Raw genomic sequence first — 14,469 nt, forward strand, 5'->3', positions numbered from 1 at the left:
GGTTTTGTTGTCAGCTGTAATGTTATTTACATTGTTCAGGATGTACAGTAAAGAATCTCCCAGAGATGTTAAGTCCTGTAAAGCTGCAATGGGGTACTCTAAATTTCGCATAGTTGACAGTCCTTAGATGAAGAGCCATATGAGTCATGGCTGAAGTGTTATGAATGTTTAATAATGGACTTGCTGCTGTAGACTCTGTCACTGTAAGAGGAGTGTCACTGATCTGTTTTTGATAGCTATGAATGTACAAAACACACAAACTCAAAGTCATTAAATAGCAACTTTTGAAATAAATCATTATAAAATAATACATGGACATTATGGTTCTTCATCTTAAGGATTGAATTTCTCACACAAATCAAGATTTTAAATAGAACAAATCTTTTTTTTATCATAAAGGTATTAATTGAGAAAGTCAAAAGTGTTAAATGCACTGTACAACATTGTTTTGTTTAGTTTTTTTTTTTGAAAATATAGTTTATCCCAGTGTGTTTTGTTGTTTTCTTTTTATCTTACAGAATCCTGTACACTTGATGTCTTCTGCATTGAGATTGAGTGATATCCTGATCATTGAAAAGAAGAGAAAAAGAGAGTAGAAGTAGAGTTGAGACAGAAGGAAAAGAAAATAATGGCTGAGAAGAGAAGAAAAGGGAAGGGAACAAAAGAGAAGTTGTCCAGTGCTGTTAATGCCCTCAGTGAAGACGCTGCACTCCGTATCGTGGTTCTCTTCTTTCCCGAACCTCAATCTTAAAGAAACCACACAGATGATAGACATTGTGCTTATTAAGAGACTTGGCTCAGAGACATAATGCTTGATAAATCAATACCAGCAAGAGTCAAAGGAGAGATCCAACAATGTTTATTAATCGTGAGCAGCACTATTGGGAAAAAAACTGGCTGTGGCTCTGAAGGATCTTTGTCTTACAAAATGGTGCTGCAAAATGCTAACTGGAGGTGCGGTAGAGTCACATCATCACATCATGCTCATCAAATATACATATGGGTGATTCCTCAATCAAGGGAGTTTTTCTGTCCCAATGGTAGCTTTTCAACCAAAACATTTTTGACATGACTTGTGTGATGGTAATGACAATTTTCACTTTTGAAGAAATTATTGGCTAAGTTTTAGACTTGCTAAGCCAACTGGTTAGCTAGCATACAAGTACACTGAACATATGTAAAGAAAGTGAAATTCCCTATTAATGAATTAAAATACACAAATAGTAACTTGCTTGGTAATGACCCCAAATAAACATACTCTTGGATCAGGATGTATAAAACATCAAATTACTTACATGTATGGGCATCAAAAAATCAGGCTTCTGTCTTATGTCTGTTCTTCTGGAGCATCTAATTTGCATACCTCAATGTTCGTAAAAACTGTATTGCTCTCTAAAATGCTCAGTGTGATGGTAATGACAGATGTATGAGGGACAGCGATATTTAACTGTAAATAAATTACTAATTGAACAAATACTATATAAATCCTATATGAATTTGAAAAATGTCTTTTTAAGTTGTTATGAGGAAATACAAAGTAAAGTTTTAATGAATTTAACACTTTTTATTGTTTTATTATAAAGGGGATGTCAAAGCGTCTGGGGTGGGGACAAGCCCAAAACAGTGAAATTCTTGCACATTTAAATTTTCAACACACTTAAAAAGTATTAAAACGTCATAATTGAGACACAGTTATTTTTTTTTCATAGCTACTACAACAGAACCTTAAGAAATACAATAATTGTTTTTTCTAAAAAACATTTCTTTCTTGAAAATCTACCCTGGGGACAGAAAACTGAAGAAACACCAACATACGTATCTCAGAGTGTAAATGTAATTTCGTTGTGAGTGCATTGACTTCAGTGTGTGTAGAATGATATTAAAAGATTCTTCTTCTATTTTTAAAGGTGTTTCACGTTCTTACATACAGACAATGATAACTTTTTGAGCAGCTGAGCAAATTACTTTTTGGTTACTATTTAGCCTATGCTGCGTATTTTGATCTATAAACACAGAACAATACTTTTGACAGAAAATCATTTATGAGCCAGACCTACCAGACTAGATTGCTTTGAGCTACACAATGTTTGTAAGTTAATGACGCTTTGCACCAGCATATGTGCTATGTATTCCTCAAACATGATACAAATGAAATGCATACAGCAAAAGATGACTTACCCTCGAAACAGCAAAGTCTGCAAGGACAGAAAAGAACAAAAGTGTCGGCACAAACAAAATGAGGTAAGGGCACAAAAACTGTAAAACATTCATATGCTTATATGAGTTGTGTTAAACATTAACTTGTGAAGAAAGAAGCATCTATGTCAATTAAATTTTTTGATTGTGTATGATACAGTTTTAAGCCCCAGTTTTTTTTCCCATCATTGGCCAAATACTGATATTGTAGCATCTACTCTTCAGCCTCTCATCATTAGCCGAAGGGACATTTATAATTTATTTCTATGAAATGTAAGAAAAAACTCCAAGCTTGATTTTATTTTTCATATAAAAATATTGATGAAAATATGATTTTATCATCTTAAAAACATAGCCAAAGTCCTTCTGTTTCTTGGTCCGACACGGAAGTGCTGATGCATGCTTTTATCTCCAATTGTGTTGATCCCGTATCCCGGGATAGACTCTTTGGCAATTTTCAATACCAGGCTTAAAACCTTTCTTTATGACAGAGATTATAGTTAAAAAGTTAAAGTTCATTTACTCTTTAGCTATGCTGCTAGAGGCCTAGACTGCTGGGGGAAGGATTAAGAACATCCCCCCCCCCTCTCTCTCTCCCCCTTGCATGCGCCGACATATCAATGACCATGTTTCTCAAAGTTCCTGCTTCTCCCAATTCAAAGCATGTGTACTGTATTTACTAACCATGTTTTCCCAAAGTCTCTGTCTCTCCCAGTTCCTCTCCTCTCTCTCCCTGTCCCCATCCTTCAGGTGGTGAATCATCACCACCACATGTTCTTGTAACGGCTGCTGCTCCCATATTTTCATTAACTCCATCCAGCATAATTTCTATGAAAATGCAGCATCGTAAATTCCTGCCTGCATCTGTATTGAATATCCCTGCTCCTGCTCTCACCTCTCCCTACACTATCCAACTTTGCCCATCCCTCATGCCTCTCTCTCACTCTCAGCCCAATTGGTCAAGGCAGATGGCTGCCCCCCTTGAGCCTGGTTTTGCCCGAGATTTCTGCCTCTTAAAGGAAGCCTCCTTGCCACTCTTACTTGCTTATGGGGGCATCTGTTGGGTCTCTTTAAATTATTTTATACAGTTTGGTATAGACCTGCTCTATATGTAAAGTGCCTTGATGTAACTTTGTTATGATTTGCTGGTATATAATAAATCTGATTTGATTTAATTTGATTATTGTAATGCCCTGCTTTCTGTTCTTCCAAAAAAGAGTATTTCAAATCTTCAACTTCTCCAGAATTCAGCCACTTGTGTGCTGACGAAGACCAGAGGGCAGGCTCACATCACACCGGTCTTAACATCATTGCATTGGCTCCTTGTGAGCTTCAGGATTTATTTTACGGTTCTATTATTTGTTTTTAGTGTTTTGAGTGTAGTCATTTTTCAAGTGGTATAGTCCTGTTCATGTTAATTGCCTCACAGCTAAGGCCAAGAAAATGAGGGTTGGAGGAAGACTGAGTGGCCACCCCCTTATAAGCGGCATAACATTCCTGTACCATAGATTATTCTAATTTTTATAATATTTAGAATGCTAAACAGCTTCTGTCCAGGTGGATGAGGAATAAATGTCCCAAATGTGGATATAACATTTCATAATCAATATTGTCTTGTGCCTTTGAACAAAAACCACAAGAGTCGAAATGTGAGGGATTATGTTGCAATCTATTCGCTGCATTCCTTTCAGCATATCTCCACTTTGCCTCTTCATTGTTTGGGGCTACAGGAAGCACCTTCTCTTCACTTACCTTTGTTGTCTGTTTGCAGATCATCAAGATAAAAATCTGTCTGTCTGTTGCCCAGGACGAAGGCCAGGAAAGAGAGAATGAGGGCGTCCAGGATGCCCATGATGGCCAGCATATAAGCCCAGCGTACAGAGCAATCACCTAGGGAGTATTTCCCTGTCTGCTCCCCACACATGTCCCGGATCACCTCGGCGTCCCACCCATCGGGGAAAATCATGCATCCCAGCACCAGGCACACTCCTGCAGGACAACAAAGAAGAGCATAGAAGAAGAGTTAAGTTGAGAGTAATTAGTGGGTCACTAAGATGAAAACAGAGGAAAGGAGATAAGACACTGAGGTGGGAAAAGGGCAAAAGTAACGTGGAAGAGAACATTTTTTTCCCAGGCTCTTCCATGAACCAGCAGGAAAACGCAGGTTGCATGTAGTGCTGCAGAAGAGGGATCAGTAATCTTCACAGACATAGTTCATGTTCAAGAAGAGAGGCTCAAGGCTGAATTTCAGTATTCAGGAAGTTACTATCTGTGGATTTGATAGGAACTCATCTCTGCTAAATAATAAGATGTATCAGCTGTATCCAGAAACATAGGTAAGTCTAGCTATCTCAAGGGCGTAATTTGCACGGGGGATATGGGGGTCATGACCAGAGCAAAAAATAGATCCAGCCAATATAACCCCCCAATATAATCACATCATTCTGATTTTAAAAAGATTTGCATTATCTTGCATGAATATCTTGTGGATTTTCTTTATTAATATAATTTGCCAGCAAAACAGTCACATGTTTAATTGGTAATGTGCCCCCCCTTCCGAATACTTGGTATTACCCAACCCGCCTTTTCTGCCGAATGATCACTATTCGCTGTACGTTTGGCATGGATGGAGACAGCGGGAGCATGAAAAGAGCACGAAAAGGCGGACAGAAAACAATTTTTCATTGTTGGTCGAGACTAATCCCCAATAAAAACAGAAGCAATTCTGAGCAAAAAGAGGTAATACCTGTATCGTTAAGTTAGGTGATGATTTGTGACTGGATTGTGGTGTCCTGTGAGGTAAAGCCAGAGGGTGTCAGGGATGTACTGTGTAGGGCCGAATGTCAGTGTTGCTGACTTTGCTCCAATACACAGTGTTGCGTAGTGGCGTTACTGGTTTAACTACATTTCTCAGTAGCGTGGTCGTAACGTCGCTGTTTCCGACATAAAATATCTTTTCAGTCGTGAAGCTATTTCACTGATCAAATAACGCAATAGCCTACACAGGCATTTCAAATTTTTAAATGCAGCGGAGATTCTGCTGTGGGCTGAAGCGGTAACCATGACAACGCTGCTCCATGTGGGGTTAAGTACCAGTGACGGAGGATGAGGAGAGAAGTGTAGTGCGACTTCATCTCGTGAATCTTGACAAGCTTCGGGAAATATCTGAATGTTTTCTCTTAAATTCTGCTTTGACGTCACTCGTCATTTAAACCGGGCTGTTACCGTTTAAACATTAACTAAGCTTTTTTTATATCGGGTTCAAGACTGTGATTGCCGAACAGGTGACCAAAGAGAACGAAATGGCCAAGGAGGCTAAGGCCATGAGAGAGAGAGAGAGAGAGAGGTGAACAGAGAGTATATTCAGTATAAAGGGGCCTGCGCCAGCCGTGCATGCAGCCTGTGGCATAGCTCCTATTCGATTTCCTACGTTTTAACTATGTTTGCCTATTATTTAGCGCATGTGAGTACTGTATATGTTATTAGTAGTCATTTAATAAGTTACCTCTCCAAAACATGCTGGTGGAGAGCGCTTTGGTCTGTCTTTTCTCCCTTAACATACTGTTTTCGCTATGAGGCGCGCGACTGCTTTGTTTACAAGTGAGATCAGCTGATTGCCCTGAAGCCGGCAGGCATGGCGGCCAGATTTACAGAAATCCCCGAAGAGATCTGGAGAAGGACACACCGAGGTGGCAGAGGAGGAAATAAGCAGCAAAGGAGAGAAGCCAGGCTGAGAAACCGTAGGCATATGGAGAAGAGGAGATTTAAGCCGTGTCTCCCCTCCATTACCATGGCCAACGTGAGGTCGCTGGCTGACAAGATGGAGGAACTAACGGCGCAAGCCCGGAGTCAAAGGGAGTACCGGGAGTGTAGTCTGATGTGCTTTGCAGAGACATTGCTGCACCAAGGCATCCCCAATGACAACGTTTCCATAGAGGGCTACCTGACTGTCCTAGCCGACAGGGACTGCACCGGGATCTGTAAGCGGAAAGGAGGGGGGCTTGCATTCACTGCTATCTCGGGTGACTTCAACCACGTCACCATTGACAAAGTACTCCCCAACTTCAGTGAGTATTTGAGTTGTCCCACCAGAGAGGAGAGGATCCTGGACTTGCTCTATGCTAATGTGAAGGACACATACAGCTTTATAATTGTTTTTGTCATGTGGAGGTGATCGTCGCTCGCTGTTTAGTATGTTAACTTCCATAAACGAGCGGACCAGACTTAGTGAGGAGTTCTCATTGATTTTGCTTTTCACCTCTGGAGATGACTGTTGGTGAATGAGGGAATGATGCGACTTTTAACCAAGTGAGTAAACAGTTGCTAATAGAGCCTGTGTGGTGATGGTAAAGCCTACATATACCTTGACAAAAGCATGTCTGCTGATCATGACTTTTTATTTAAGGTAAACCCTGTTGTCAGTAACATTTAAAAACATTTCATTTTGTCACAATGCCCTCGGTTTATGGAATAATTTAGCAGCAGACCTAACTTCTCTCTCAGTATTTCTCAGCAAAGTTACCTTCATGTGTCCAGGCATCGTGGGCTGACTGAATTCAGCGTATGATGGAAGGCAGCAGCAGCAGCCAGATAGAAACATACAAGTTTGTCTCTTAAAACTTAATGACTATCAGGGGGCAACTCCATTGTACTTGTACTACGTTTCTGGGCTGGTTCGTAACACAAGTCAGATCGTATTGAAGTCTACAGGAAAATGTCCCTCCTTCTCCTTTGTTTTATTAGCTCAGTAAACATTTTGCTCATATGTCATTTTTTTTAATTGATACTCAGAGTGAGAGGAAAATAGACCACAGGGATTAAGGGGTCATGGCTACTGTGTGATTGACAGACTCCTCCTCAGGCCCACCTTCTCCTCAAATGTGTTTTTTCTAATTTCAAATCAAATCAGATTTATTTGCATAGCGCCAAATCATAACAAAGTTACATCAAGGCACTTTACGTATAGAGCAGGTATAGACCAAACTCTTTATAAATTTATTTAAAGAGACCCAACAGATCCCCCGATGAGCAAGCACTTGTCAACAGTGGCAAGGAAAAACTTCCTTTAAGAGGCGGAAACCTTGAGCAGAACCAGGGTCGGGGGGGGCGGCCATCTGCCTTGACCGGTTGAGGTAGAGAGAGAGATAGGCATTGGAGGGGGGAGGGGGGGGGGGGGGTGTAGGCAGGAACATGTTGCTGCATGAAATTCATGGAGTTGAGCTGTAGTACAGAATTCATGAAATATGGGACCAGCAGGTGTTGCAGGAACATGGGATGGTGATGAGTCACCACCTGCAGGATGAGGACAGGGAGAGAGAGGAGAGGAACTGGGACAGACAGAAACTTTGGCAGAATCGTAAAATCGCAAATTCTACACAAGCATATTTGCAAACCCACTCACAAACAAAAGTTAGGGCGAAATGTGAAGCCCTCTAGGGAAATCCATACAGGCAATTTCAATAGTACAACAAAAGTGTTAATCTATAGTTTCCACCTTTGCTAATTTAACAAAGGGAACATCACTGGTGAGCTGATTGTGCCACATTCCTTGCTCTCCACCACTGTGTCGGTCTGTGTAAGAGGGGCTGTATGTAAAGCACTTAGCTCCTCTGGGAGATGGGGAACATAGATGGCAGACATCACACTAAAACCTCATTCCAGACCACCCATGTCTTTTCCACAGGTAGCTTCAATTGTGATGCATGTGAAAAGTCACAGACTTCGTTTAAGATTTGGTTAACTGATTATTCTAGTGCAATAATTGTTTAAACTGTCATTCCCATGGGCCGGAAAAAAAAATAAAAATCAGCAAGATCAATCAACCACCATAAAATGCAGTACAGGACAATGGTGCCTTTTCATGCGGTTTAGGTCCTAATGTCTACAAAACAAGACCAAAGCATTTATGTTTTGAAATGTTACATAACACTGAAAACCTCTCTAAAATATAAAAGTGACTCTCAAGCACCCATTCTATGCATCTACCAATATCAAAATGGGAACCAGAGCTGTCTTTGTCTGCTGAGTTTGACTACTTGACCCAGATCTGTCAAAATACATTTTGTTGTGGGGGTTTAAGGACTGTATAAGACACTGCTTTAAATCACTTGTGGCCGCTGTGGGGCATCAGTCAAAATGCAGGAGTCCAGATGTTCCCATTTAGTGTATTTATTGAAGATTGACGTACAGTATGTGTGTATGCGGTTCTGTAACACTAAAACACATAATACAGATTCATTAATAATAAAGACTCACATAAACATAAAGGCAAACCTAAGCTAGAGATCACTTAACATATAACATAAACATATACATGTGAGCACAGTCATCCTGTCAGCAACTATTAGCTCTATTAGCATTATTGATATTAGCAACTAGTTAGCCAAACTATCGGCACACATCGCCATAATAATATAATATACAGAAACAGCCGTAACTAACATAACGCAAGTGAGTTTGTTGAATTGTTGTAAATGTAATGATTGCTATAGTTATAGTTGTTATAGTGTGGGTTTTAAAGTTGCTGTTTCCATTGGAAGTGGAAAGTAACCCATTTGGGACACTTGGCACACATTTAAGTGCCAAATTGTGGCAAACTGAGTATCCGCCTGGTGGTATCCATACTACAACCTTTGTGGAGGCTTTACAGTTTGTTAAAATTCTATCACATTTGGTGTAGTCAATGAGTGGCTGAAGGGGATCAAGGGCCTCTGTGTGCCTGGAATCATTGTTAGCATGGTGTTATCCTCAGTCATATAGGAGAAAGACACAAGCGAGGGCAGAAACGTCACATTTCTCCAATGGTTTATTCCAATTTTCTCAAGCATATTAACAGACACTGGGAATGGGTTCTCTTGAGGTCCCTAGGTGTCCATCAACACCAAGAACATGCATATAAACCTTATTTGTTTTTTAACAATTTTTAGTTTTCCTTTCTGCTCCCAAGCAAGATGAAGAGGGACTTTGCTACTTACAAAGTCTGGGTTGTGCCAGATCAGGGAGAACATGCAGGTTTCTGTTTGGGAACCTGTGGTCTGTAGAGGTTTCCTCCAAGCAGAGAGGGTAGAGGTAATCATTTTTGAAGCAGCAGCAGCTTAAGGGTCAAGGTAATGATGGGGAGATCAGAGATACTGAAGTTGTGACAGTCTACCTCTTCAAGTTCAAGCTTAGATTTATAATCTGCATTTGGATTTATCCATTTAGTGACATATTGCAATTTATTCTGCAAGTAGTACTTCATGAAATGTGGTGTATCCCATCCTCCTTCCCATTTGTTTTTTGTAGGGTAGATAGGCTAATGTAGCCGGTGTTGCAACCACACTTGCTATGCTTCACTCATGGTTGCTGTCCCAAAGTCCAAATTAATTAATTAATTAATTAATTAAAAGACAGGTAAACCGGGTGAGGATAAACACTTCTTTATTCAACCATCGTTGGAGAGCATTACATGCAAGCACCATGTGTGAAAATGCTCTGAACAACAAAGAGAGGTCCCAATCTTTTGTACCCCAGGATTTCCCTATGTTTTTTTTGTTATATTATCCTATTATTGAGTTGTTTTTCTGCTTTCGAATGACAGTGAGTCTTTGCAGCTCTCGGATCCCCCTCCCCTTCTTTCTTGTTCAGAACAGTTTTCTCAAGGCCATTATTACCTAGGTCGTTCTGCTTTGCACGAGCAGCTCCTCAAGGCCATGATTACGTAAGCTGCTCTGCTTTACTGTTACACTACTAGATTATGATTCAAACTTTTTATGATTCAAACATATATGAATTCTCACACTTTTTACAGTATCAGATTATGATTCAAACATATTATGATTCAAACATATTATATGAATTCTCCACACTGGGTAATAAATTTATCCAGATATAATTTTCCACTCAGGTATGATATAGTTCTCAAAGTTGTTTAATATATTTGTTGTTTTCCTTTTGAGTGTAACATTGTTGTCAACAGCGGTGGAGCCAGAAAATTTTCAGGGGGGTGGCCAGGATAGAGGTTAAAATAATTTTGGGGTGGCATAGAAATCACTATTGTACGAACATCAAAAAGTTGAAAAAAATGTGCAATTATGCTTACACTATAGCAATTTACAAATGCACTGCGATATAGGCTCTTTTAATAAACAGATTATTTATTATTCTATTTTTAGATTCACATTTGTTTTAAACTCTGCGTAGAGTTGAATTGATTGATTGTTGCTGGCTGTTGTATATATGTTGTATGTAGGGCCGGCTACTGGGAAGTTACACAGAATTTCAGGTGCGATGATAAAGCATTCTGTTCCATTCTATAATAGATCACTGATTCTTGAGAGTCGGGACAAAACCCTTTCAGAAAAACATTTTTTGAAAATTTATACTATATTGAGGTTGTATATTCGTGTAGATAGATCTGTGCTAGTTAACCATTTAAAGGTGCAGACTGGAGGTTAAAAAAGATTTTTACAAATTCACATGCTTGACTTGATTTGACTTGAGTTGTGCCAACTCCGTCAGACACACTAAACGTATATAATTATATAATAATAATAGTAGCCCAACAGGAATCTTAAGTTCTGATGTGTTAGTAATAGCATTGAGTTACTTTAGTTATTCTAATATGCAATAAAATATAATATATAAGCTCCGTCAGACATAAAACCTGATGGAGCTGACCCTAACAGAGTTGACAAAATGGCATGTTTTTGCCTCTGCAGAAAAAAAAATCACTGCAGCTAGCTAGCTAGTTTTTTGGCTATTGCTAGCTGTCTCCATAATCTCAATAAAATGCTTTAATTGATTCCACTGTGTATTAAAAAAAAGTATCATAACAGAGAGAGTGGTGTTGACATACTCCAGCTGTGATAGGAAAATTAACGTTTTTCATCTAAAATATCAAAAAAATGTAAAACTTACTAGACCATGTGTGGTACTGCTGCATTCACCACAGCCAGGAGAATGAAAAGGGGTCCTTGGGGATATAGCTGACCATGCTATTGCCCGATTTAATGAGGTTTATGAAAAATCTGACAGAGTTGACGGAAACAGAGGAGACAACTCTGATAGGAAATTTATATGAAAAATATTTGTTGATTTTCTTGGCATGCATTGTTTTATACATTTATACTATCTTTAATTTGATATAAAGATATTCACAATTGTAGAGGTTTTTTGGGGCTGGTGAATATTGTGACCTCTTGCTGAGGACAAGAGAAATAACATGGGGCATCCAGCCACTGGCCATACATTTAAACAAATATCCCCCAAAAAAGTAATTATCTATGCTAAAACATTACATCAGTATTCACAATTTCTTTAGATCTGACTTTATGTGTATGTCAATCATTAATTTATAATATATATATATATATATATATATATATATATATATATATATATATATATATATATATATATATATAATATATTAATAAGACTTTTATGTATGAAACATGTTTTATCCTGACTCTCAAGAATCAGTGACATTTTGAAGCCAAGACAGATTTATTAAAAAAAAGTAAAAATACGACTATCATTTAGCACTTTTTTTATGCACAAGTGATAGAAAACATATGCACATGTTAAGTACTTAACATAAATAACGTTAAAATGCATTTAGGCTGAGTTCACATGCTATCTCTTTACCAGGGGTGTACAGATATTATTCTGTGATGAAAAAAAGACTCATTCATGAAATTTCATTGAGAATTTTAAAGGGGGGCACAACGCATGTTTACCGGGGCACGTAACCCTGTAAAAAGTGTTTGGTGACATGCATGCTCTTTACTATAGTTAATGGGGCAGCAGGGGCACTTGCAAAGACTTTGGGAATGAATGCTTTAGCAGAGCTTTATAAATATCTTTATATAAAATTGATATTAATTATTCATCGCGTAAAGGTGTATCAGCTAATGTTAACTCACTGAAGAGTTACATTACTTGTGGAGGACACATTCACCATTGGTAGGTTGTTTTTCACAATGAAAAAGTCAACTAATGCTGTTAGCAATGTTTTCCCTCTTAGTGTGTGTTCTAGAGGCTCTTAACTTCACTTAATAAATACAGTCCTGGGACTAACGTTACGAAAATTGTTGAAAGGTGATCTCCCCTTTGATAAAATGAAACAGCCGCTCAAATCCTCTTCTTCTTGATGAACTGTGTGCAACACTTAACCGCCATTTAAAATGCGCGGCTTTCAGCTTAAGTGTTCCGCTTCCGCTGGAAATGCTGCACCAGTTCACATCACGTACCATTGACAGCTGTGACATTTTGCCAGGGGTGGCCAAGATTCAACGTGAGATGGCCGTGGCCACCCTCAGCCACCCCCTACCTCCACACTTGGTTGTGAAATATATAAGATGTGAAACAGATTTTCAGTGAACGGCATAGTAAACTGTAGTTGTAGGTAGGGTTTGGTCACCAGGCAGCAGTATTTAATTGTATTTTGTTACTGTGCACCCGCATCCTGTTGCGAGAGAGCGTGCAGGAAGTTGGCAGAGCGGACAGTGAGACTCTGATGCATAAATAATAGGTAAATACACAAATATCTTGTCCATAAAGGACATTGTCTGTTTATATCTTAATGATATGTTGTGATTTAGACAGGACTGGAATTAATTTCTTGGGAGTTTGGCGCTAGGCTTCGACCACTGTGTATTCTATTGAAAAGCAAGCTAATGCTAACATGCAAACAGCTACACCACGCTAATGTTCTTGTGCAATCTCCAGGAAGCACTGCATAGGTTTAGTGAAATGGTTGGAATGTAAGTTTCGTTTGTACTTATATATTTCTGAGGTTTTGTGTAGGTTTGTGATGTTTAACTATGTACTTATTTTTATGTCAATAGTCAAAGCCCACTGCCATATTTTGTTTCATTTTGCTTCTTTTATTTCATGTTTGAAACATTCTTGGTGTTTAGACACAAACTTTGAAAGCATTTGAGCAGATTTTTGAAAGTACTTTATTCACTCTGTTAAAATGGCCTGTTGAAAATGTGGTCAAAAATAAATTTAAAGCTGCAAGAACCCCAAAATTAAGTGTGTCCTGTCTGGCATCAAATTCCATGGGCTACACTGATTTTCGTCATTTTGTTCTTTGCTTAGAATTTTATAATTGAAACTAACTTGTGGAACCAATTTTCTGTGGGTTTGAATGGGATCATGGAGAAAAAATTGTTGATTTGTGGCAACATTTTCATTTTAACTGGAGCTATACACCCAATAAGAGACATGGGAAGATTGTTCGAGCACCCCAGTTTATCAAAGATTTTCTCCAGGAGTGGATCAAAGTTCAGGTTGAGTAGTTCTGATAATATAGGTGAGATATTTAATATTGCCTGTGGAGAAGGAAACTTTGGAACTTTGGTCTGCAGGATCCCATGCATTCTGCATTATTGGTAATACTGTTGATTTGGACCAGTTAATCAAGCAGTCAGTGAGGGCTGAGAAATTTGAGATGCAGTTATATGATTCCTGTGATGATTTTTGAGGTTGTTGAAAGTAGAGTAAGATACTGTCAGCATAATGGTTGATTTTATGTTCTGAAATAAAGTGAATACCTTTTATATTGGTGTTCTGATGTATTGCTGATGTCAGTGTTTCAATGAATACAGAGGGTTAGGGTTAGGGTTAGGGTTAAACAGAGTTAAACAGTGTAGAGAGCCAGTGGATAAATCACTTTCCAAAGCCAAGTTTTTTTAAGTGTTTCCACAAGGGGGGACCAGTTAACTTTGTCAAAAGCTTTTTCAGCATTGAGTGATACAACAATAGCGTCTGTGGTGCTGCGCTGCAACATGTTGATCAAATTAAAGAGCCTTCTAACGTTATTTGTAGAATGTTGGCCTTTGATAAAACCTGTTTGGTCATTGATAATTATTGTTGTATTATTGTCTTTATCTGGTTTTAAAAGTAATTTAATTGCAGATGTATTCATTTGGGCTCTTACATAACCTGTGTTTTTGATCTCTGTCACTGCCCTGAGGTCCTGTCCTGGTCCTGTCCTATAAATAAATTGTTGTTCCTTTTTTCAGGAAAAATGTACCTGTCAAAAAGCTTGCAAGTATTTGTCATTATTATATATTTTAAATTCTTAAAAATGTATTTAGTAAAAAAAGAGTAGAAAAAAAAACATTTGAATTTTCATCAGGTTTCTCTTCATAAACACTGTAAATATACCTTCATAAGATTTTCTTCTCAAACTGTTTTGTTTGCTTTCAGTGTCCATGACACAGGCTGATATATTTGTCTATGTCCAGGCATTCTTTAAGCAGTTTTTTTCCAAGTGAAGTAAGA

At 38.5% G+C, this 14,469-nt stretch overlaps 1 protein-coding gene across 1 annotated transcript in view; it reads right to left on the reverse strand.

Annotated features, from left to right (window-relative positions):
- Window positions 1–692: 692 nt before the first annotated feature.
- The window catches only part of lhfpl4a (LHFPL tetraspan subfamily member 4a), a 37,356-nt gene continuing 23,579 nt past the window's right edge, over window positions 693–14,469 (reverse strand). Inside the window, exons 2-4 of the mRNA XM_029507060.1 lie at window positions 3,949–4,185; window positions 2,179–2,195; window positions 693–746 (exon numbers count right to left, since the gene is read on the reverse strand). Of these exons, the coding sequence (XP_029362920.1) occupies window positions 693–746; window positions 2,179–2,195; window positions 3,949–4,185 (308 nt within the window). The remainder of the gene's footprint in view (window positions 747–2,178; window positions 2,196–3,948; window positions 4,186–14,469) is intronic.

Source organism: Echeneis naucrates, chromosome 7 (genome assembly GCF_900963305.1).
Source record: "Echeneis naucrates chromosome 7, fEcheNa1.1, whole genome shotgun sequence".
NCBI lineage: Eukaryota > Metazoa > Chordata > Actinopteri > Carangiformes > Echeneidae > Echeneis > Echeneis naucrates.